Source organism: Pseudonaja textilis, chromosome 2 (assembly GCF_049901715.1).
Source record: "Pseudonaja textilis isolate UNSWEBS1 chromosome 2, rPseTex1.2, whole genome shotgun sequence".
Lineage (NCBI taxonomy): Eukaryota > Metazoa > Chordata > Lepidosauria > Squamata > Elapidae > Pseudonaja > Pseudonaja textilis.
This window is the reverse complement of record NC_141991.1, coordinates 27,017,046-27,042,852: the sequence shown is the minus strand read 5'-3', so window position 1 is coordinate 27,042,852 and position 25,807 is coordinate 27,017,046. Positions and strand designations below refer to the sequence as shown.

The following is a 25,807-nucleotide window of genomic DNA, read 5'->3' as shown; positions in this document are numbered from 1 at the left end:
TAACTTCCTCAATAGTTTAGATTACTTTAAAGTACTTTGCACAAGGCAAAAAAATATTGGATTGTGCGAAAAGACAGATGTTTATTAGAAAAGCATTTGACATCTAATTATAATGGTCTTGAAACAACTGAATTGACCTTCTGTTTATTACTGGGCACAATTGAAAATGCTGTGTTTAGCTTAGGGAAAAAATATAAGAGTAGATGGCTACATCTTTCCTATCAATTATTGTATAACTTATAGTTATCATCATAGAGCATAACATACCCCATTATTTAAAGCAGCTGGATTCTTTGGTAGTTGAGGCAGGCCTTTTGTAATAACAGTAATCTACAGGATAATAAAATATAAGCTATGACAACTTTTTTGAAGTTAGGCTGATCTGACTCTTAGTTGTGTTAGATCTATAAAAAAGAGGATGCACATGATATGAATGTAAAAGACACACTGTTGAAAGTACTGTACATGTATATTGCATGGATCAGAAAGTGGACTGAGAAAATATCTACAAACCCTTCACATCCCAGACATAAACTGTTTTAACTCCTCCCCTCAGGACAGCGCTACAGGGCTTTGCATACCAAAACAACTGGACACAAGGACAGGTTTTTCCCTTGTGCCATGACTTTGCTGAACACCTAATTACCATAATACTGTCTTATGTCTAAGGATATTTACCCATGTAGTATGGCTGTATTACTATTACCCTTCTCATCTTTTCTAATACCTTCTCCTATTGGTATTGTATGATTATATTACTTGGTTATTTGTATGTACACTGAGAGCTTATGCACTGGAGATAAATTTCTTGTGTGTACAGTAACACTTGGCCAGTAAATCTATTCTATTCTATTCTATTCTATTCTATTCTATTCTATTCTATTCTATTCTATTCTATTCTACTCTACTCTACTCTACTCTACTCTACTCTACTCTACTCATCTTGTGCCTTGCTTTGAACAAACATCCAGTGGTAGGCAACAAATTATGCTAGAGTACGTAATTGCTGAATTGTTGATTCTATCATCTCTGCATCATTACTAATGCCAGGCTAGCCAGGCTATGTTGGCTTGCTTGTTTTGTTTTGTCATCTGTTTTTTTTTTTTTTTACTTTAACTGTTCTGACCTATGTTCTGGGCTGTGGTGTATTGGCTGCTCAGAGTCATGTTGACTGCAGTGGTCTAAATGCCCTCGTATAAATGTTAGCTAGATAGACACAGAGAGAGACAATATAAAAAAAATTCAGGAAGAAGGGAAAGGTATCTCTTTAATCCTTCCAAAGGAAGGATTATCTTTCCAAAGGAAAGATTTCCAGGGTGTGGCTGGAAAATGTACTAGTGAGAAATCAGCTGCCATAGCTACGCATTCTGTCACTGTTAAAGACCTCTCTCTCTCTCTCTCTCTCTCTCTTTCTTTCTCTCTCTCTTCCTCTCTCTCCCTATCCCTATCTCACTTTTACTTACACACACACACACACACACACACACACACACTCAAAAGCCATACACACAAAAGCCATGCGTAGAACAGAATGAACAGTATGATCTTACTTTATTTACACTTTAACATAACATGCAAACATTTCAAAACATTGGCATACTTATAATGCTCAGTTTTACATAGACGCTCTCTTTTGAAGTAGAATAGTTTATTAACATCACGACACATGGAAAAAGGGGCAAAGCTTTAATTATCTGGTTATGGCCGCCATCTTGATTTTTTTTTCAACTTCCTTCCTGTAGACACCCCTGCTCACCACCCTCTTTCAGCTCTAGGATTCTTAGCAACCATCAACTTGTCTGAGGTCACGGCAGACCAGAGTCAATCAGCATTGGTTACATCTGATTTTACTTGGGGACAGAGGAGGGGAAGGCACATTAACAACAACAACAACAGCATAGATTTCTTATATTGTGGTTTAATTCAACAGAAGAACTGCAATGGGTGATATTTCCATTCACAGGGGTCAAGCCTGCCTTTGGAATAGTTTCAGATCATGATAGGAAACAATAGAGAACTAAAATCAACCATTGCTTTTTCAAGAGCAGCAAGAGTATCATTAACAGCCAAAATATGACAACCGACGCAACTATTTATTCCTAGTGTATTATATGTTTTGGGCTTTACAATATGAAAATACAGGTAGTCCTCAATTTACAACAGTTCATTTAGTGACTGTTCACTGTTACAACAGCACTGAAAAAAGTGACTTGTATTTTTCACACTTAGGACTATGGCAGCATCCCCATGGTCACATGATCAAAATTGGAGCACTTGGCAACTGACTGTCAGCCTTGGAAGCCATATTTTACTTGGAAGCTTCAAGCACATTTAGTGCCTGGGAATTTGGGAGGGCGGGTTTCATAGAGAGGTAGAAGATTTGACTCAACAACATTCTTTCACAGGAAGTCAAAGGCATGATACCCTGTACCTGGAGAGGAGTGTCTGGAGGAAGGTCTCTAGTTTGGATTATGTTTGCTTGGACCATGTGATGGACTGGTGGGTGCAGGGGAGGGATTTTTTATTTTTCTTTTGGGGAGGGAAAACCCGGAACTTTCTGATTTGGGTTTTCCCAGATATGCCAATATGACAACTCTAATAAAATGGAAGTTTGAGAAAATACCTGTCTCGGAGTTTATTGGGTTGGAGTTGGTTAGCTGGAATGCTGACATTGACTTTATGATGGTTGCAGTGTCCTAGGGTCATGTGATCCCCTTTTGCAACTTATCATACCCAAATATTTATTTACCTTGAAAGAAGCCCATTGTTCATTGTTGTTGAACAAGCCCAGCAGATCCATGAAATATAAAGCCTGCATTAAAAAAAAACTTGATTCAAAGATTTTCAGGAATAAATTTAAGCGTTACTATATTGACACCAGATTCTGCCTCGAATTGCATTGTTTTTAAAGAAACAATTGTGTGAGAGCAACTTCCTCTACTGCTCACCTTTTCTGAAATGAGGTGTGCCAGACATTTATGATTCAAAAACTTGTAACAGCTATGTGCCATATTATTTCAGCTTACATAAATTTAACATAGTTATATTTAGAAATCTGTCTTAAGATAATAATGTAATAAATCTACTCAAAAACAATCAAACCTGCCTGGTTATCATTCTGAATTTTATACACATGCATACAGGTCCATCTAAACAAATAAGAATAAAAAATCAAACTAAGGAATCAAATAATTACCCTCAAATAGTAAGTGAAAATAATAATTGTGTGCTGAAACTTCAGGACAGAAGTAACTAAACTTGATGTTTTGTTTCTATTATTTGTTCACTGTATTGTTTTTCATGGAATTATGGCTGTACATCACTCTGAGTCATCTCCTGAGTGGGCAGTTTTATACAGTAAATGGAATGAATGGATGGATGGATGAATCTTCCTTCCTTCCTTCTTTCCTTTCCAAACAGTCACAGCTCTAAACAAACATCTTCTCATGCCCAAACTACAAACTCTCTACTCCCGTTAGGCTACAAAGTTGACAATTACATTTTGCACTTAGCCAAGTGTCTTCAAACTTCGCAAGTTTAAGACTTGTGGACTTCAACTCCCAGAATTCCTGAGCTAACATGACGGGAGGAGGAATTTTGGGAGTTGAAGTCCACAAGTCTTAAAGCTGTCAAGTTTGAAGACCCCTGCACTAAGCTATCATTTGTTTGGCCACAGTTTGTTGAAAACAACAACAATTGGCTGTATAGATACAAACAAATAATAACTAAACCAACCCAACTACATTTCAGCTGTGTTCCCTCAAAAATGCTATGCTAATTCCTCAGTTACTGAATAGGCTATCTTACCCATGCATCAGGCCTGGCTCTTCAGTAAAAGATTGTTGCTTGTTGCCCTCTGGACTTGAAATGACTATGATTGGAAATTTAAGTAAATGAGAACTTGTAGCCAAGTAGGTTACAAGTCTTAGTTTATACTAAGCTCAAAACTGTGACAATTCCAGATAAGAATTATGTGATAACTCACAAAGATCTGTTAAAGAAGTGGACCTCTTTTTAATGAAGATTTCTGTTTGTTATATTAAACAACCCAAATGTTAATGGATTGTTAATGATGATTAGTTGAATGACAGTTGCTGAATTCATCTAATATTCTCCTTTATTGTTACTTGAATTTGCCATCAGAGAGAACCATAAGTTGAGCAAGTACATTAGTGCATGAGCTGGGTACATTTTAGCTTCATGTAAAAGGCTGGATATCTAGGCTGCAAAAATCCAGATGAGCAGTAGGGTGAGCCACTATGTAGTAGTCATTTGGATTTTTACCATCCAAGTACCGTGTTTCTCATAAAATAAGGCCGGGTCTTATATTTTTTTGAGCCCCCAAAAAACGGCTAGGCCGTCTTTTCGGGGGTGACTTAATTTCCCCCCCTTGCATCCTCATCTAGAGCGCCCCGTGGGCAGCCTCTCCACCAGCCGCTCCTAACGGGCAATCATGGCGAAGCGCAGAGAGCTCCCTACTCCCACCAAACACCTTTGCTGCAGACCCAAGACCTTTGGCACCCGCCACCGTTGCTTTCCCTTCTGCTCATTCCGCTGCCACATTTGGAGCTGCTGCTTCTGTGTTTGGAGTGCCGCTGCCATTTGGAGTGCTGCCACCATTTGGAGCACCGCCGTCATGTTTGGAGCTGCCACTTCCTCATTTGGAGCTGCTGCCATGTTTGGAGTGGCGGCGGCGCTCCAAATGGTGGTGGTGCTCCAAACAGCGGCAGTGCTCCAAATGCGGAAGCAGCAGCTCCAAACGCGGTGGCAGCTCCAAATGTGGGCATGGCAACTCCAAACAGCGGCAGTGCTCCAAACAGCAGTGGGGTTCCAAACGTGAAAGTGGCAGCTCCAAATGCAGCAGCAGGTCCAAATGCGGAAGTGGCAGCTCCAAACAGCAGCAGTGCTCCAAACAGCAGCAGCGCTCCAAACGTGGAAGTGGCAGCTCCAAACGCAGCGGCAGCTCCAAATGCAGATGCGGCAGCTCCAAACGGCAGCGGTGCTCCAAACGCAGCGGCAGCATGGGCAGAAAGGAAATCAACAGCAGCGGGTGCTGAAGGTCTTGGGTCTGCCACAAAGGTGCTTGGCAGGAGTAGAGAGCTCTCCGCACTCTACCATGATCACCCATTAGGAGCAGCTGGTGGTGAGGAATTGCTGCTCGCGGGGCGCTCCTAACGGCAAGTCCCCCCGCCCTTCCCCCCATTTTGCATGTTTTAAAATAGGCCTAAATTTGGGGGGAGGGGCTTAATTTGATTTTATGCGTACAAAACATGCTGGGTCTTCCTATTGGGGGAGGTCGTATTGTTGGAGAAACACGGTAGTAGTCATTTGGATTTTTACCATCCAGATTTGGTAGCCTGCACTTAATGCATTGTGAGTAATTCTTGCAGACAAAGGTCACTTAAAGAAACATGGTTTCAAACTTCACAAAGTATATATCTGATGAATCTAATAACTGTCCAGGACTCTGCAATTAGGTTATTCCACAACCAACATATATTGTACAAAAATGACTTGTATTATGACCTGGTTCATAATTCTTGTCTTTGGTACCAGATTTCCCAATTTCATTGCCTTCTATTTCCTTTTTCCTGATCCTAATCTATCTACTCACTGTGATCAGCTCTTCCTCATGGCTATTCTTTTCTACCTGGATTATTTTCCTTGACTGCAAATAACATTTGTGTCAGAGCTGCTTTGACTCCAAAATTTTGACAGGCAGTAATAAATCTGTAATAAGCCATGCATACATGAATATTAATGTTGCCTACCAAGAGGATTTCTAACCTTTTAAGTGAAATAGAAAAAGTAATGGCAAACTATTTGGTAGGAAAGAATTTTTTTTAAAAAAATATATTATTATGGTTCATTGCACAGTCATCTAGATATTCAGATTGGATTTGGAATTTTTGTCCATGATCAAGTCCTCCAAAGCACCTGGGACAAGAAAATTTTGCTTGATCATCATTGATGATAAAGGTATAATCGTAGGATTTTTGAGTAAAGCTGCCATTTGCAGTTGATTAATTATTATGATTTGTTACACAGTCAGCCAGATGTCTGGACTGGATGTGACATTTTTATCAACCCATCAGATCCTTCCCAAGAACCTGAGAGATGCAGATGCTGTTGTTGTTATATACACAATAATATGTAATCACATCTGCCACTTTTTTAGCTGGTGTTGACCTTCAAACCCATCAAGTTCTTTTCAAGAACTTAGGACAGTGATGGCTAACCTTTTCAGCTTGGTGTGTCGAAAATCGGGAAAAAGTGTAGCCTTCCTCAGGTCGTGTGTCACTTCAAGAAATATCAATAATTTGGTAATATTTGCAGCCCTAATAAAGAAAGAGTTATATTTTTAATATATTTATCATATTTATTAGTTCAAAAAGCTAAAAGTTTTGGAGATTTTTTGGAGGGTTTGCATGGTGCTCTGTGAGGATGGTGAGAAGCAAGAACTGCAAGAGGTGCTATGGAGGCAATTAAAGCTTAGAGGAGATGGAGAGGGGCTGAATGCTGCAGACTAGACATCCAAGCGTTTTACAGTGGGAGAGAAGAAGGAAGAGCCACAAAGACAGAAATGCAGATTTTAGTATTAATTGCACTTACAGGACAGCCACCCGATGCTGCTTATCGTGAGCACTGTGTCTGGTTGTTGTGGTGCAGTCCTCCTGCGATGTTTATGACGGACTGGGCTGGGGTGATCACACAGGGCTGTGAAACTCGTCTCCCTGGTCTCAGGGCTGTAGGTGCAGGATGTGGGGATCAGAAGGCCACCTTACAGGGCTGTGAACCTCATGGATCTCCTTTCCTCCTGTAGCGTTCCTGAGGTAATGAAACTGACAAACCTCAGTTTATGGCAGTTAAAACTGGTTCTCTGCTGCAAAGATCTCGCGGCAGTGGTGACACCACGCCTCCACGCAAAAGCAGGGAGCAGGGATTGGAGCAGAGCACAGGCAGCCTCTAAATGTGCAGGTTTTCCCCACACCAACAGGCGTGTCAGTCAAAGTGCCTCGGCGTGTCACGAGTGACACACGTGTCATAGGTTAGCCATCACTGACTTAGGATGTTGTAATGTATTAGTGTAACATATGTGTGGATCCAAGCAGTGTGTCTTGTTGTAATTAACAAATGGAAATTTTGTCAATGCATAGATTGACAGTGCTGTTCAAGATTTTTTTTTTTGGTATGGCAACCAGTGTGATGATAACCATTGGGACCGCCATAGCTGGTTTCTACCATGATCTCTCAACTTTGATTTTCAGATACTTTCTGATTTTCTTCATTCTTTGTCTTGACTTCTACTGTCCTCCTGGTATTGCCTCATCAGTGAGGCATACTTTCTTTTCAACTACAATTAGATGTCATTTATAATCAGTTATAATCAGTGGAGTATATGAACTACTATTTTTTCCTATGCTTTGTACAATCTGCTCTTTCAATCATCTGATGATTTTCAATTCTGTCCTTGATTGCATTTGTTCAAACAGCTTGTTGTTGAGCAGCCAAAAATAAAGCCTTCAATTTCTTTTTATTAAAATATTCCAGATGAAAGCCTTTGCCAGATTTTATCTTTTTTTCTATTTTCTACCTGAATTTTTGATCATGATCATAGAAATTGATCGTGTAATACTTTGGCAACATTCTGATCTTGTTTTTATTACCTATTTTGATATTTTAATATTCATGTTTTGCAACACTCATTCTTTGGAAAAAAGATCCAATGAATCTATCAGCACCATCACAGTTTTGGAACCATAGCCTTTAAGTTCTTAGTTCTCTTTATCTAATAACAACACTGTCAGGATTCCAGCAGTTGCCCTAATTAAATCATGAGCCTCAAGCCAAGCTAACCTGACTGGAGGAGGAATTCTGGGAGTTGAAGTCCACAAGTCTTAAAGCTGTCAAGTTTGAAGACCCTTGCATTATGGCTTCCAAAACATAGAATGACTATGTTTGGTTTGCATATTAAGATCAATTGTTGTCCAGACCTGATAGTGTAAGTGCTATCTCAGAATTCTTGATACATTGTTCTGTTAAATATCTGCTTAATTTTCCACATCTGGCATTAGGCATGATCAGTAGGAATCAAAGTTATGAAGAAAACAATAAATTTTAATTTTATCCTGTTATCAACAGATATAACCCAAGCTATGTAGAGGTACAAAATTAATATACCATATGCTAACATAGTTCATCAACAAAGGCAGAAAGATTCAAAACAAAACATGATATATCAAGTATTCAACAAAATAAAAGTTTTAAAAGTCTGAAATCCCCCTAAAATCAGGTACATGGCTCTATTCTACAGCACAAATACATTTTGCAACTATCTGGATTTTAGCCAGCTGATTAGCATGCTCCAATAAATGGAACAACAATCACTAAAATTATTCCAGGTTCTTCAAACCTGGAATAAATTGGGTTTATAAATTGATTCCTTTGCAATTCAGTGTATATAAAGCTGTTCTTCTATTTGTTCTTCTGTTTGTTGACAAATACAGATCACATACATTCAGAATTATTCTGACACTTACTTAAACTCTTCATCTATGTATTGTCTATAGTCAGACTTGATTTTGAGACATAATAAAAATAGGTTTTCCCTTGAAATTTGGTTCAAGTTGTAAGTACAAAAGTTTGGAAGAGAAAAAGGTATTTTTTCCCATCACAGAAGTGAAATTTATCTGAAAGGGATGTAGGAGACTAGGAAGATCCAAATGAGTTGCCAAATATCTCTTTGCAATCTTCTTGAGACTTCCCTACCTAAATTAAAATGGGAAGCAGTAACAAAATTGCTGGCCAAGAAAGGTGAATTTTCCTTATGCTGGTAGAGTCACTGCTAGCAATTAAATTTTGCTTTTTTTCTAATTTGAGATAGAGGCTTGGTTAACTGTTATAAGGGGGATTCCTAATCTTCAAAAGGTTTAAATTTATATGAATACCAATATGTATTGGTATTCCAATATGTTTTTATGTACATGAAATATTCTTATGCTTATTTCTGCTTATTAATATAGCTTTTCCTGTCTATCAGTGGAAAATTTCCTCAGTTCTATGTAACCATTGTGCAAGTGTATGATTGAAGTATTCCCACAGACATTCAATCCCATGTCAACTACAGGTATTGTCATTACATCATTGCTAATGCTTAAATTGTCCATCCCTACAACCTAAGATTGATTCAGGAGTTCAGAGAAGAAAGTCACACAAACTTACACTCCTGTTGAATACAGCTTGGCTTGGTCTTTATTATATTTAATTTAATAAGACCATTCTGCAGTAGAAGTCATATTGGAAATTTCTAAAGGAGAAATGTAAAACTCATTATTTTTTTTCTCCTACAAATAAAGATGTGGGTATCAAATGTCATCTTTCAGTCTGTTCTCTCCCTTTCCTCTGCTTCCTCTTGTACATACTCATGTTGTACATGTTCTGAGAAGAAGCAGCCCATTGTGGCTTTTTAGAATATATGCACATATTAAAAACAAGAAACAGATGGCAAGAAGCTCTGACATATATCCTCAGAATCCAGTAAGAATGAACAGACCAGCATAGGTCCATTTTATTTTACTTCACTGTACATTCTGAGGAACAGAATTCCAATTCAGAAAATTTTTATTCCAATCATTCATTTTAAAAAAATCTAACGAAATTCATCAAATAAAATCTGGGACCAAGAAAGAGGTTCAGTTATTTTCAATTTGAAGGGATTGTCTTAGAAACAAACTGTAGATGGTGGATGGGTGGATAGATGGGTGATTGGATGGATGGATAGATTAGACAGGTGATAGATAAATATATGATAGATAGATGATAGAGATAGAGATTATGCATAGAACTTATAGAGAGGTATATACATGTACACACATACAAACATACACACAAACACACATACATGCATGCATGTGTGTGTGTATACAAACGTACATACAGTACATATATATGTGTGTGTGTGTGTATATATATATATATACACATACATACATACATACATACATACATACATACATACATACATATATATGTTTTCTGAGGTTCTCGCGGGTATTTGTATGTGGATCTTTGGTTATTCGGGTTTTCTCCCATGTAAAATTGGCAGTATCTAGGCAACGTTTCGATGAAGTCTCAGTCTCAGATCACTCTGAGAAGCACAGAGCCGAAGAAAGAAGCCTGAAGATGATGAATGAGACTTCATTGAAACGTTGCCTAGATACTGCCAATCTTACGCGGGAGAAAACCCGAATAACCAAAGATAGATAGATAGATAGAGAGAGAGAGAGAGAGAGAGACAGACAGACAGACAGACAGACAGACAGACGGACAGAGACAGAGACAGAGACAGAGAATGCAGGCAGGCAGGAATCTGGCAAATGTTTGGTCTAATAACAAAATTGATTCTTAGAGGAAATAAGGAAAAACATATGAGTGGCTTTGAATAATTGAATAGCTGGATTCATCAATTTGTATAGAAAACACTGGAATAATACAGTATATTCACACATGATGTTTTCCTATAAATATTGTTTCAAAAGATGACCAAACACAATGTATTTGCTCCAACAGTCAGAAACTAGGACTATCAACTAAGGAAAGAGTAGAATTCCCAACCCTCATTAGCAGTTCCGAAGGATATCAATGGTATCGAAAGATATCAGTGGTATCAAAGCTCTCCAGAAAGTCTAATACCCTCAGAAGAAAAGTATCCATCCAGGTTATAAAGTCATCAGCAGACACCTTTCCATGTGCAGAACTGTACATTGGCAAAATAAAACAACCACTTCATAAATCCATGGCACAGCATAGGAGAACAAACTGATGTCATGCAAATTGTTGAAGCTGGCTTTCCATTAACTTGCATTGATGCACTTTTAAAGTAACTTATGGAAGGCAACAACTTGAGAAATGTGCTACCATAGTTCCTTCAAACTCCAAATTGAATGCATGTGGCAGGAATGTTAGTGTTCCTTTATAAGTTGACATGTAGTGAAACTCCTAATTCTATAAGTAATGTAAATGTAGAAAAATAAAATCCTTGAATTTAGATTATGGGTTATAACAGAGCTCTCCAAACTTGATAGCTTTAAGACTTGTGGACTTCAATTCCCAGAATTCCTCCTCCAGTCATGTTAGCTCAGGACCTCTGGGAGTTGAAGTCTGCAAGTCTTAACCTTGCCAAGTTTGAAGACCCTTGGGTTATATTATCCCAGCTGCTACATTGTGGATAGGCAATAAGAGTCCCTCAAGTTACTTCTGTAACCCTAAGCCTTCCTCAAACACTGCCTGAATTTTTTGCAAGTTAATATTGAAATTAAACTTAAGTGGAAAAGACTGTTCGTATCCGCTTTCAACCTTGCCCCCATCAACATGTGGCCACTGATCCATTCCATGTGACTTCCTTTGTCATCTGATCTGTTTAGTCTTCAACAGTACCATAGAGAAAAAGACCTCTCATCTTGCTGATTAGATTTAGGTTCATGATTCTCATCTTGCTGATTAGATTTAGATTCAGTAAGTGCTTCCAAATTAGGCAGAAAGGTAGGCTTCTACATGCTCCATTTCAATGGCATTGCTCATAGAAATGGATCAGCAGATTTCAGTAATATTGAATGCAAATCTTGAGATTTTTCAGGAAATACTCAGGTCACTTCCACTTGTTCAGAAGAACCAGTAGTTGAGTAATGCAGCAAATGAGTTTTATTGCACCATCCAGTGCCTTGGATAAATATGTGGTGTCAGTAACAAATAATGTATTTGCTTTGCTTTTTTATCCATATGACGGAATGCAAAGCTACACTCTTGTTTATGTAGGCTTATGGCACATAGAATGCTGTTGCCAATCAGCTGTTATGGGGGGTACCGTGAAAGCTAAATGGAATATAAAAATAATTGAATTTCCTCTTGGGAATTGATTTTCTTTCTTAACAACATTGGTAGCTGTTGAAGCATGGAAATGCAGAAGATCAATAAACTACTGCTGTTTTGCAATCTGGAAAATAATTACATTAAAGGCTGGAAGAGGAATTTTTTCATTTGAGACTATGGTTTAACCTTCAAATTGCTAAAATGGTATACAGTATATCTTTATAGGAATGAAAACACCATCGGAAAAATTCCAGGTCTTACTTTACAGATTAACAGAGTTGGAAGGGACCTTGTAGGTCATCTAGTCCAACCCTCTGCCCAAGCAGAAGACTACACCATTTCTGACAAATGGCAGTCCAATCTCTTCTTGAAAGCCTCCAGTGATGAAGTCCCCACAACTTCCGAAGACAAGCTGTTCCATTGATTGATAGTTCTCACTGTCAAAAAAATTATCCTTATTTCCAGGTTGAATTTCTCCTTGTTCAGTTTCCATCCATTATTCCTTGTCTGGCCTTCGGGTGCCTTGGAAAACAGCTTGACTCCTTCCTATCTGTGGCAGCCCCTCAAATATTGGAACATCCTGGTTGCTCTTCTCTGCACTTTTTTCTGGATTCTCAACATCTTTTTTATAGTGTGGTGATCAAAACTCTAGGTGTGGTCTTACTAAGGCTTTATAGAGTGGTATTAGTACCTCTCAAACACGATTAATGGCCTAGAATTATTTGTGAGCTCAACCATTTTCGCTTATTCAACACATGATAGTTTTCAGTATACTACAATTTAGCAAAAGATGTGGTTATGAATTTCACAACAGCTAAAACAAATACTGAGTGAAACTGTTCTTGTTGTATAGAATCCAGAAGGAAAAACCCTGCAGACAGTGGAGACAAAATAAAGAATAAATTCTAGTCCATGATGAGAGGTTGAGAGAAAATGAATTATGCCAGTAGAAAAGGTAGAGAGAAATTGTGTGTGTCTATACATGTAGGCTCAAGTAAAACATTCTGTTCCTTACTCACTCAAATGATTCCTCCTTCCTTCTCATTATGGTGTAAAGATTGGGCCAAGAAGGCACCTGGCTGAGCGACAGGTATGCAAGGAAGGGAAGAGCAAGGGAGAAGCTGGCTCCTCTTTCTCTCAGGTTGCTGAATGCCGTATTTCTTTGACTTCCATCTAAAGCAGAAGCATTCATCCTTCTGTTTAATGTGCTATTGACTTTGATGAGAAAAAATGAATTATGCCAGTATAAAAGGGAGAAAGAAACTGTGTGTATCTCTGCATGAAGGCTCAAATAAAACATTCTGTCCCTTACAAACTCTTAAACAGACCCTGACTCAGACCACTTCTTAAGTATAGCAATAGCACTTAGACTTATATACTGCCACATAGTGCTCTACAGCCTTCTCTAAGCGGTTTTACAGAGTCAACTTATTGCCCCCAACAATCTGGGTCCTCATTTTATCCACCTTGGAAGGATAGAAGGCTGAGTCAACCTGAGGGACGACTCATACCCTGGTCAGCACTTCTTTACTCTCCTACCATCGGGAAGGAGATATAGAAGCATAGCTAGTTGTACAAACAGGCTGAAGAACAGTTTTTATCTGTGGGCTGTCAGACTCCTGAATGCTAAATAACATCATAACCACGTAGTATGATAGGCTTGCAGGGCTGGCGCAACGTGCAACATGTTCACATTGGTGCAATTGGACTGTGTGTTTGTTAATATGATTTATTAGGTTGAGGTTTTTTCTTTTCACTGAAAGTTGTGTTGTGTTGGGGGGAGGGTGCACTAAGGGAGGCTCAGCCAATCTCACTGTACACATGTTGTGCTCTAACAATAAAGGTTTGAAATTGAAGTTGACCTTGAGTCAGTGAGTATCGAAGGAATCAAACTCCTGGCAGTGTGAGCAGAGTTAGTTTGCAATACTACACTCTAACCTCTGCACCACCACGGCTCTTAAATATTTATTTAAGAGGCTTTATTTAAGGTATGGATTTCAGTGGCTGAGACCTTTGTGAGAAGGCCTTGCTGGGTTGTGGCCTAGTGCATTCCTCCATGACCAGCATTGCAAAAGTCAATGGGCCTTGTGTTTTTGTTTTTTGTTTTTGTAGAATGGAGGAAGGACAAAGAGAAGAAAAGCTGCATTATATTATGTGACATTTGTTCTTGTTACAAGGGCGTATGGCAATTGATGAAAGTGGACTTTGATCTATGGAAAGGGCATTCAAATTATCAGTGTTTATCTTGTAGTGACTGAGAAATATTGATTTAATTAACTGGTGTTTCCCAACCTGCCAGATTTTATTTCTATGGGTCTAAATTGTAATCTAGTTTATAATATGAAATAAAAAAAAATACAAAAGCAAATACTGGGAAAAATAGAGAAGGGGAAGGAGAAGGGAAAAGGAAGGAAAAGTCTCCGTTTGGTTCAGTAGAATAAAAATTGAACCTCAACTTTTTATTTTTACATAATAGTATAAACTAGCCATTTTTATAATAACAGATCTATCTAATCAGTAAAACCCAAAATCAATGTTTCATTTTTTCCCATCTCAAGCACAAAGTCCAGAAGTGGTTTCCAAGTAGTGGTTTCCTTTAATCAAAGCATAAAGAAGGCTGTGCTCTGAGATCTGCACTTTGCCCCATCAAGTCATTTTTTTTAATAACAAAAAGAGATAACTTGAGCAAACAATTGTGGATGCTTTCCAATCTAACTGATATGACTCATTTCATGGGGTAGCTACCAAAGGATATGTTGGGGTTCCAGAGGAGATAAACATTGATTGGCAAATTCTATTCACTGGATGCAATACTGTTGAAGACCATTACAACATATTTTTACTTGAAGTCAAAAGAGTTATCAAACTATATGTACCAATAACAACCCCCAAAACCAGAAAAAAACAAATTACCCATAACAATAAGATAACAGAAAACAGACAATGTGGTGAACAAAACTGGATGCAGTACTCTAGGTGTGGTCTTACTAAGGCTTTATAGAGTGGTATTAGTACTTCCCTTGATCTTGATTGTATCCCTCTATTAATACAACTTAGGATTGCATTAGCTTTTTTGGCTGCTGCTGCAAACTGCTGGCTCATATGTAGCTGGCTGTCCACTAAGACTCCAAGATCCCTCTCACAGTTAGTGCTATTGAGCCTGGTTTAATGTGTATATATGTGTACTTTTGGTTTTTCTTGCCTAAGTGTAGGACTTTACTTTTCTCTATATTGAATTTCATTTTGTTAGATATGGCCCAGTGTTCTAGTCTGTCAAGATCCATTGGGATCTTGAGCCTGTCTTCTTGGGTGTTAGGTATTCCTGCCAGCTTAGTATCATCTGCAAATTTGGTAAGTTCCCCTTCTATTCCCTCATCATTAATGAAGATATTGAAGGGTACTCAGCCTAAGACGGAACCTTGTCACACCCCACTGCTTACTTCCCTCCATGTAGACTTAACCCCATTAAGGACTACTTGTTGAGTACGGTTTGCCAGCCAGTTGCGAGTCCATCTAATGGTGGTGCTATCTATTCCACTTTTTTCTAGCTTACTAAGAAGTAGGTTGTGATTTATTTTGTTGAATGCTTTGCTGAAATCTAAATATATTATGTCCACAGTATTTTGCTGGTCTACTAATTTAGTCACTGTGTTGAAGAATGAAATAAGATTGGTTTGGCATGATCTGTTCTTAACAAACCCATGCTGACTGCTAGTTATTACTTTACTTGTTTCTAGATGTTGGCAGATCTGTTTCTTTATTATCTTTTCCAGTATCTTCCCAGGTATTAATGTTAGGCTGATTGGTCTATAGTTTCCTGGGTCTGTTTTTTTTCCTTTTTTGAAGATGGGAACCACATCAGCTCTTTTCTGGTCCTCTGGTAGTTGGTGCTCCAGGATTTTTGAAGGATATGGTGCAGTGGTTCTGAGATGATCTCTGCCAGCTCCTTTAAAACTCTGGGATGTAATCCATCAGGCCCTGGTGATTTGTTTTCATCAAGATCAGACAGGTGTTCTCTTAATATTTTTTTTGCTTATTTTAACATTTATTTCTGGTCTGTCTTTTACAGTTATGTTTTTGGTGTGTTGAGCTATAGTTTCTTTTTGTGTGAAGACGGATGCAAAGAATGAGTTAAGCAGTTCTGCTTTCCCTCTGTTGCCTGTTACTTTCTTGCCATCTTCTCTTTTTAGTGGATCGACTGTTTCCTTGATTTTTTTTCTTGTTATTTATAGGTTGGAAGAAACTTTTTTTTATTATCTTTGACTTCTGTAGCAAGTCTTTGTTCGTTCTGAGCCTTTGCTATACTGACTTCGTCTTTGCAGATTCTGGCTATCTGCTGATATTCTGCCTTAGTTGTATGTCCTTCTTTCCATTTTTTGTACTTGTCCTTTTTTTCCTTCAATTTGCCAGAGAGATCTTTGTGCAGCCAATAAGGAAGCTTCCAATTGTGCTTCCAATAAGGAAGCTCCAATCCAAAAAGAAATCCCTTTGGCGGAAAAACAAATCTGGTCATGTTGCCAATTTTAAAAGCTGATACAAAAATTTATGCCACCAGATAAAGACTGAGTGCACCAATTATCACACTAAACAAGAAAAAAACCTTCTATGCACCAATTCCACCTGTGCTTTCAACAATTTTGTAAACAGCAAACTAAAAGACTCAAGGTCCTTCCCATCCCTGAAAGGACCTAATGGTAAAGACTGCAGTGATGACACCATTAAAGCCAACCTCTTTAACACATTCTTTGGCTCAGCATTTGTAAACAGCAATGGATCATGCCCAGTATTTCCTAGTCGAACCACAGACAACTACAATGATCTAATACATATCGATTTTACAGAAGCCAATGTTGAAAAAGCACTACGCAATCTAAAACCATCTTTATCCATCTTTATTATCCAATAGATAAAGATGGCTTTAGATTGCGTAGTGCTTTTTCAACATTGGCTTCTAAAACCATCTTTATCTATTGGACTGGATGAAATTTGTGCCTACTTCTTAAAAAAGCTGTCCACTGCCATAGCCGAACCTCTAAGCATAATCTTTGAAAAATCTTTCAGGACCAGCTGCTTGCTAAATCTATGGTCGCTAGCCACAGTCATTCCCATCTTCAAAAAGGGAGACCCCAGCCTAGTTGAAAATTACAGACCAATCTCTTTGTAGTGTGTCACCTGTATAGTCATGGAATCAATTATTAACCAATCCATTACCCTCCACTTAGAGACAAACAACCTACTCTCTAATAAACAATTTGGTTTCAGAAAAAAACTATCCCGTAATCTGCAACTCTTACACTATAAAAACATATGAACTACACAACTTGATCAGGGCAAACAATTGACGCAATTTACATAGACTTCTGTAAAACCTTTAATTCAGTGGTACACAACGAACTATTCCTAAAACTAAAATCTTATGGTATCTCTGGATACCTGCATAACTGGATAGAAGCATTCCTATCAAACAGGTAACAAATGGTCAAAATTGGGAGCATCCTATCAAATCCTGTACTTGTCAACAGTGGTGTCCCCCAAGGCAGTGTTCTAGGACCAACTCTCTTCATACTTTACATAAATGACCTCTGTGTTCATATTAAGAGCAACTGCATTCTTTTCTCTGATGATGTAAAGCTATTCAACACCACTGACAATACTGCTACCCTTCAAAAAGACCTTGACTATGTGTCAGAATGGTCAAACAAATGGTAACTTCAAATCTCAACAAATAAATGTCTTACATATTGGCAAAAAAATCAGAAAATAAAATACAAGCTGAATAGTCAAGACCTTCTTGATGACACAAACTTTGTCAAGGACCTTGGAGTACTCATCTCAAACGATCTAAGTGCTAGAGCCCACTGTAACTACATAGCCAAAAAGGCATTAAGAGTTGTTAACCGAATCCTGCGTAGCTTTTTCTCCGGTAATATCACACTACTAACTAAAGCATACAAAACATTTGCTAGACCAATACTTGAATACAGCTCATCAGTCTGGAACCCTCATTACATATCTGATATTAATACAATTGAGAAAGTCCAGAAATATTTTACGAGAAGAGTCCTCCACTCCTCTACTCGTAGCAGAATACCTTATGCCACCAGACTTAAAAATTTAGACCTATATAACCTAGAACTACGCTGCCTTCAGTTCAATCTAAGTATAGTGCATAAAATTATATATCAACCAAAACAATACAAGAGCACACAATAGATACAAACTCAAGGTAAACTGCACCAAACTTGATTGCAGGAAATACGACTTCAGCAACAGAGTGGTCAATGTCTGGAATACTCTACCTGACTCTGTGGTTTCTTCCCCAAACCCCAAAAACTTTAACCTTAGACTATCTACTATTGACCTCACCCCTTTCCTAAGAGGTCTGTAGGGGCGTGCATAAGCGCACCAATGTGCCTACTGTCGCTGTCCTATTGTTTCTTTTTTCTTGTTTGTATACATTTCATGTGTTTATTACCATGTTTATACTTATACCTGCTGTCTAATAATTTTTGACAAAATAAATAAATAAAATAAAAATAAATAAACACCTGGCTGTTCTCCTAAGCCTTGTGGTAGGATGGCTGCAGCCTCCTTCATTGGATGTGAGATGATAGGATGGTTGGGAGTGGTTGCTGGGCTTGCCATCTTCTTCCTTTTTCTTTGCCTTCTGTTCTATTTGGGGTTTGTGGTTAGTTGCTTCTTATTATATTGCTTTTGTATCATCTGATGCATTGTGAGCCACTCAGAGTTATTTGAAACCATTATCAAATCAATAACAAAGTTGTTTTAAATGTGGTTTGATATTCTGTAAGCCGTCTTGAGTCACCATGGGCGGCAATATAATTTAAATAAATAAATAAAACACATTATTATAAAAATACTTGATCAGATGGTTATCTCTTGAAAACATGATTTCATTTTCTTCGAAAGTATGCGGAACTAGAAGTGAATGGTTTAACTGGGAGTCATGTATTTAAAGGACACTTTAGGAAATTAATTAAAAAAAATTTTTTCTAAATGTCCATCAGCTCTGGTCTTTGGCCAGAAATGGTTTCCAAGATGTAGGAGTGAATAATATATATGTTTGTTGACTCTTTGTATATCTAATAAGGCTAGATAAATTATGAAAATCATCAAGACTATATTGAGTAACCCAAAAATGCTTTTTCAAGAGGCAAGTGGACTTATTTTTCTTTGAAGATGTTTTGCTTCTCATCCAAGAAGCTTCTTCAGAGCTGAAGAAGCTTCTTGGATGAGAAGCAAAACATCTTCAAAGAAAAATCAGAAAGTCTACTTGCCTCTTAAAAAAGCACCTTTGAGACAATCATGAACTGAATGACTGAAAATCTCCATAGACCTTTAACTATATTGAACCACAATCTATCAAATGTTAAGGATTTGCGTTTGATGACAATAATATTTGTTTCTTGTTACTGATAGTTAAACATACAAGTAATCCAAGTTGGAATAAGAAACTCCTCAAAGATTTGAACCTGAGTTTTATATATTTTGCATTTTTTAAGAAAATATAAACCCTGTACACTGTAACACCTAAACATATTTTGCGGAGATAACAGAAATATTTTCACAATTACAAAGAACCCATCTTCAAAATATTCAGAGCAGGGACATCTTAAAATAGAGTATGTCAGTTGGGATAATTCACAGGTTAAATGCAACAAAGGGAAATAAAAAAAACAGTGAAAGCTTCTAAAATATGAGACAAAAATGTGCATTTATGATAAAAGAGCAGGACTGGAATTGATATAGATGGAATAAAAGACAGGGAAATAAAAATATCAGTCTGTGGCCTGGGAACATAAAACCAAATAATAAATCTTGCCTTCAAGTGACAAAAATAAATGAAATCTTTGGAAACCAGATCAGGAAACCTAGCTGGAGGTGCTGTGTCTCCAGTCGCATAGCCTGTAACCATTTCACAGATTTATGAGTGGAATCAGTAAAAAATAGAAAGATCTACAGGTCTAGAAGGCAATTAAGTCTCACACTGCCATTTCAGCATAAAATATTGCCAATCGCTGTAATTCACTGTAAAGAGAACGATGAATATCGTGAGTATGTTTCCAATCTCCTAGGGAACAAAACCAATGGCAATACTCAGACATTGCTCTGAATTCAGATAGTTTAGGATGCATTAGTGCACCCACAAAACTTCCCCAAAGCCCGCTAAACACATTTGTATTCTTGTTCAAACTGAAGGTTTTATGCACATGATTAAATAATTTCAATAGATAGAATTTCTGTTGGCATAAAAGATTTCACTGAATACCAATGCATCTAGTAATATGGCTTTTATACTAAAATATTCTTAGGCAATGAATGCTAAGTGGAAGTGTGTATAGTCAAATGTCCCCGGATTAACATTTCAGCATTCAGCACAATCTTAAATGTTAATTCTTTTAAAATGTTCTGAGTAATGAAAATCAACTTGAAATATGGGAATTGAAAAGCTGTATATTATAGTGACTAATGTATTAGATTTGAACCTGGGAGAGCACAGGCCAAGTCACCACTCAACCACAGAGTGAATCTGGCCAATCACTCTCCCTTTCAGCCCAAAGTCCCCACACAGAGTTGTTGGAGTGGAAATCAAATGAAATAAGATCAAATGTACCCTAGGTGGGATATAAATGTATCCAATAGGATTAATTAAGAGTTGTTAATCTAATTTTGCGAAGCTTCTTCTCCAGTAACATTGTATTGCTAACTAGGGTATACAAAACCTTTGCCAGACCAATTCTTGAATACACGCTCGTCCGCCTGGAATCCACACTGTATATCAGACATTAACACAATCAAGCAGGTTCAGAGGCATTTCACAAGAAGAGTACTCCACTTTTCCACTCACAATAGAATCCCTTATGTCACCAGGCTGAAATTTTGGGCTTGGACAATCTGGAACTACGCCACCTACAATCCGATCTAAGCATAGCACACAAAATTATCTGCTGCAACATCTTCTTGCCTGTCAAGCAATCGATACAAACTCAAGGTCAGCCGCTTCAAATTCAATTGCAGGAAATATGACTTCAGCAACACAGCAACACATTCCAACGCTTGGAATGCTCTACCCGACTCCGTTGTTACAGTTTCAAGCCCTCACAGCTTCAATCTCAAACTGTCTACTATGGACCTCACTCCATTCTTAAGAGGTCCTTAAAGGGCGTAAGTGCACCAGTGTGCCTACCATCCCTGTCTTACTGTCCCCATTTATCTGTATTTACTTCCTTTGTTCATGTTTATGTTCATACCTGCTATCTTGTGCATGCTTGACAAACAAACAAACAAATAAATAATTTATAAAAAGTTGTGCATAAAAAGAGGGTCCTCCTTTATTGCTTGGTTAAAATTGCTTTGACAACAATTATTAATGTCAATGGTTTTAATGGTTGTGATATTGCTCGCTGTCCAAAGTCAACTGGACTGAGATGGGCGGCTATAGGAATTGAATAAATAAATAACTTAGTCTATGGTCATTTATGTGGTTCTAAATATTTGTTCCTTTTTACTATTCCCCCACAGATAAGTAAACAGCAATTGCAGACTGTCAAGGATCGCTTCCAAGCCTTTCTCAATGGAGAAACTCAGATTGTTGCGGACGAAGCCTTTATGAATGCTGTCCAGAGTTATTATGAGGTAAGAAAATGAGGCTTAGACATTTGCCGAGTAGCCCAATAGTATTTCTTAGCACTGAACTACCTCAAAGGTAAAGGATGCATCCTTCAGTTCTTTTAGTACAACTTAATTTAGGCACAAATATTCACAGAGTGGGGTCTAAGAGAACGCCATCATCCAGGCACCTGGATCTTCACTAGAAGTTGAAGATAGAAAACTGACCTAAACATGGTCTGACTGTTGATTCATTTATATTAATTTATCTCTAATGAGTGTTATCATAGGCTGCCTAGACTCTTTTAAACCCTGTTTGGAAGTGAACCTGGGATATTTTGCATGTAAATTCTAGAGCTGACCAGTAGGTTCCTATTACTACCCCTGGCATAAATTATATAAACATCCATATGGGAAATGGCCTAATTCACATGGCAGCTTGTGCTACGAGTTTTTTTTCTGTTACTACAGGTCCAGGTATGGGTCTAGAAGTCACAACACCTGTTCCCACTCCTCACATCTTTAAGCAGATTAGCCTAATCACTCTCATGAATGGGAACTAGGTTTCCTAAAGTAAAAGAGTGGTAACCAGAACAAAAAAGAATTTTTGGTTATATTGTTGGATTCGTGGAATTTCTCCTCTCAATTGAATCTTACTGTGTCAGGAAAAGAGGCACTGGTTCTTCTAAGCTTTATAAAAGGTTTCATTAATCAACTATTTATAAGAAAGTCTGCATCCACGTTTTATTGTATTTGTTTAACTACAAGCACAATTAATTGAGAATGGATTGAGCCGAAACTCAGCCTTTTAAGGAATTGGATTGTTCCTTAAGAATGTGAAGAAGAAGAAGGAAAAAAGAATCTTACTGTGAATGCCACTATGGGAGGCTTTGGAAATTTTCCTTTTGAGAAATTCATGGTGGGCTAAATGCTGGTTGCAAGCTAAATCTGGCTACTGTTCAGACTTCTCTCTCAAAATAATATGGAGTGGTTTGAGAATTGCATTTGATGGCCAAGGGATCTCTTCCAATTTTTTCATTGGCATTTTAAAAGGCTGACATTTTTATAAGAATGCCAACTTGGTTATTTTTTTAAAGATTACTTCCCTTCTCTGGAATTTTTACAAGTTTTTTTTAAAAAAGGGGGGAAATATATTCCTTGGACACCTTATTTATTTTTAAAAGTAAGTACATTTCCTGTCCATTTCATTTGATTTTCAGATATTTTGTTTGCTGCTTCTGCCTCCTCTTTTGATCCTTATAAAAACATGCCAGAGCAAAAAGCTGCTAAACATACAACGCAATGAAGCACAATTTTGAGAGTTAAGTCCCTCACCTCTCCTCTCTTCCCCTCACCTCCCCTTTGTCTCTGTCTCTCTTTGCCTCTGTCTCTCTCTTCTGCCCTCTGTCCTGTCCGATCTTTCCTCTCTCCTCTTTCTCCTCTCTCCTTTATTTATTTATTTTATTTATTTATTTGATTAGTCAATTGCTTACAAGATAATAGCTATAAGTATAAACATGAGTAAGAATACAGGAAATAGGTGCACATAAATGGGGACAATAGGACAGGGATGGTAGGCACGATGCTGCGCTTATGCACGCCCCTTACAGACCTCTTAGGAATGGGGTGAGGTCAACAGTGGATAGTTTGAGGTTAAAGGAGTCGGGGTTAGAGGATGCTCCTCTGAATGAGAAAAGTCTGCCATCAGAACTAGGTTGGTGACGTTGGTTCTCCTAGAAATGTATCAGAGGATGGGGAAGTTTTATTGACCTCTAAAATAAATGCATATAATGAGTTCGATAGGCCCTCAAAGCTGGTGGGGCTTACGATCAATATTGTCACACCATATTATGAAGCAATAATCTTGATCAATAACTGAACAGACCATCCAAACCTTAGTTAATAGAACTCCCAGTGTGCATGTCAATGATCTCAAGTAAAAAGACCAAATGCCATAAAAGGCATTTTCTGCAGTTGATGAAGTATGACCTGGTACTTTGTTTCTTTCCCACTAATAACCAGACTGAGCCAGATTCAATGCATATTTTTTTTATACATCCCTTTAGTAACTGGTGGGAGACTTTTATTTTACAAAATGAAAGTTTACAAATAAAATAAAAAACCCAAAGGAATTGAAAACTATAAATGCCTTCAACAAGTTTAGAAATTAATCTTGATACAAAGATTTTAACAAGAGCCACTTGTTGAGATGGGCAACTATACAAATTGAATAAACAAACAAACAAACGAATGAATAAAGAAATTTTCTAATTTATAAGATTTTTATCTACACTATATTCTTCAAAGCATAATTTCCCCAAAAGCCCCATTATATTCTTATATCTTTCTCTTCTATATCTCTGATGTAGTTGTTTATAGCTAACCTCTATATTTTAGTTAACTTAATCCCTGTATTTCTCTTATCACTTTCTATCCTATTATGCTGGTTTCTTACTTCTCTCTCTCCTATCTATGTTTAAAGTTCTGTTTTCTATTTCTCCTCTGCCAAAGTGCTTACTTTTTCTTCACTTCTTGATTCCTCTCCTCTTTCAAATCTTAGAAGAAAGCTTCCCTCATGCCAAGTTTGAGGGGAGGAAATAAATGCTTGTCCTTCCCCCAGTATTCTCAGTTGTTGCCTCTTTTAGCATTTTGCATTTCAAGACTGTCTATCTTCCAGTTTGCCACTTTATTTGACTCCTGGGTTTTAGCTTGGTTTATTCATCTTAATCTTCATCAGTTTAGAGCTCCCAGGTAGCCAACTTATCTTCCCTCCTGATAAAAGGAACATGTTCTCGTGCCACTTATTCTGGAATACTTTCAAGGGAACAAATAATGGAACAACTCCAGAGAAGGAATCTGAAGATACAGAGAAACAGTATCTAAAGATGCTTCTCAGCCAGTTTATATTGGCTCAGAAGCTTGTTTTACCAACTAGCCAGCTATTGGAAGGCAATAAAAAGACTAATGCGGAACTGGGGAAGTATGTATCCTCCATTACTTAATCATTAAATTATTTTGTGCTATTTTTTCATTTCAGAGGTCAAATATTTCAATTAGGAGATGCTATTTTCCAATTATATATATCTTCGTTAAAAGAATAAATATTTTGTCATTTAATTAGACTGTAAAGATGTCTTCTGTATGCTAATTAATTTGTGCCACTGATCATCATACCATCCCACACTGTTTACAAGTTGTCAAATGGCTCATTTCACATCATCTTATATTGGATGAGTTCATATCCCTTTCAAAGTTTTCAACGCACAATTGCAATAAGATTTACACCTTCAGTGTGAAATGACCCCTGTCCAATATACATCAGGGATGCACAGGAAGTTGAATTTCTTTGTAGATGTCAAACCCAAGTTTACAGAAGTGATAGCTATGCCTTTCATTGACATAGGAAGTCATACTGAGTTAGAAGTTGAACTATATAATCTAGCACTAATCAATCCTTTAGTAACCAAGGACTTTCCTTTGCATATTTGAACAGTTGCAAAATGGATAGAACTATATCATAGATCAATTTGGAAGTCTCTTACATTAGCTGTGATGTGCTAAAAAACTCATTCTGCTTCCTGCCTCAAAAAGGCAGGAAACATTGTTAGCTTTTACATATCCTGAGCACAAAGACAAAATGCAGAGGCCATATATGACCTTAGGGCCACAGGTTATATGGATCCATTATTGCCCACACTGCTTTATTGTGGACTCCAAGCTATTATTTAGATTTAGTGGCCTAACAGCCCACAGCTCAATTTAATACCTTCATAATCTATTTTTCCCCTATGGCTTTTAATGCAGTTGGTGGGTGGGATCTTTTGATATATTGCTCTCCTTAAATCCTGATTGTCATCAAGTACTGAAGTAAATGAAACAGGAAAGCCAGGATAAAAACAGACTTCAAATATAAAATAACTAAATAAAATTATGTGTGAAAAAGGAAGAATTAGAGAAAGACATACGAAACAATTACCAACATCTCCAAAGGAATAAAATTCACAAAAGAAGAAGAAAACAACAGCACAGCCCTTCCTAGATATACACAGAGGAAACAATGGCAATGCAAGTTTACAAAAAAATAACACCCACACTAAGTGCTCCACTAGCAAAGTAACAACTTAACCTCCCACAACAGGAACATTATTCAGACAAGCAAGAACTAACTGCAACAACCCAGAACACCAGAAAAAGGCTCTGGATACTCATACAAAAGTACAATCAACACAAGCTATGAGAAGGACAACACTGCCATATATTCAAAACTTCTTCTTTTTAAATAAATGTATTTATTCAACCTTTTTGCAAT

At 37.6% G+C, this 25,807-nt stretch overlaps 1 protein-coding gene across 21 annotated transcripts in view; it reads left to right on the top strand.

The window, feature by feature from the left end:
* The window catches only part of CADPS (calcium dependent secretion activator), a 434,360-nt gene that overhangs the window by 70,773 nt on the left and 337,780 nt on the right, over positions 1-25,807 (top strand). For all 21 annotated transcript variants that reach the window (XM_087923596.1, XM_087923594.1, XM_087923593.1 and 18 more), the window contains exon 2: positions 21,412-21,525. In XM_087923596.1, the coding sequence (XP_087779722.1) occupies positions 21,412-21,525 (114 nt within the window). The remainder of the gene's footprint in view (positions 1-21,411; positions 21,526-25,807) is intronic.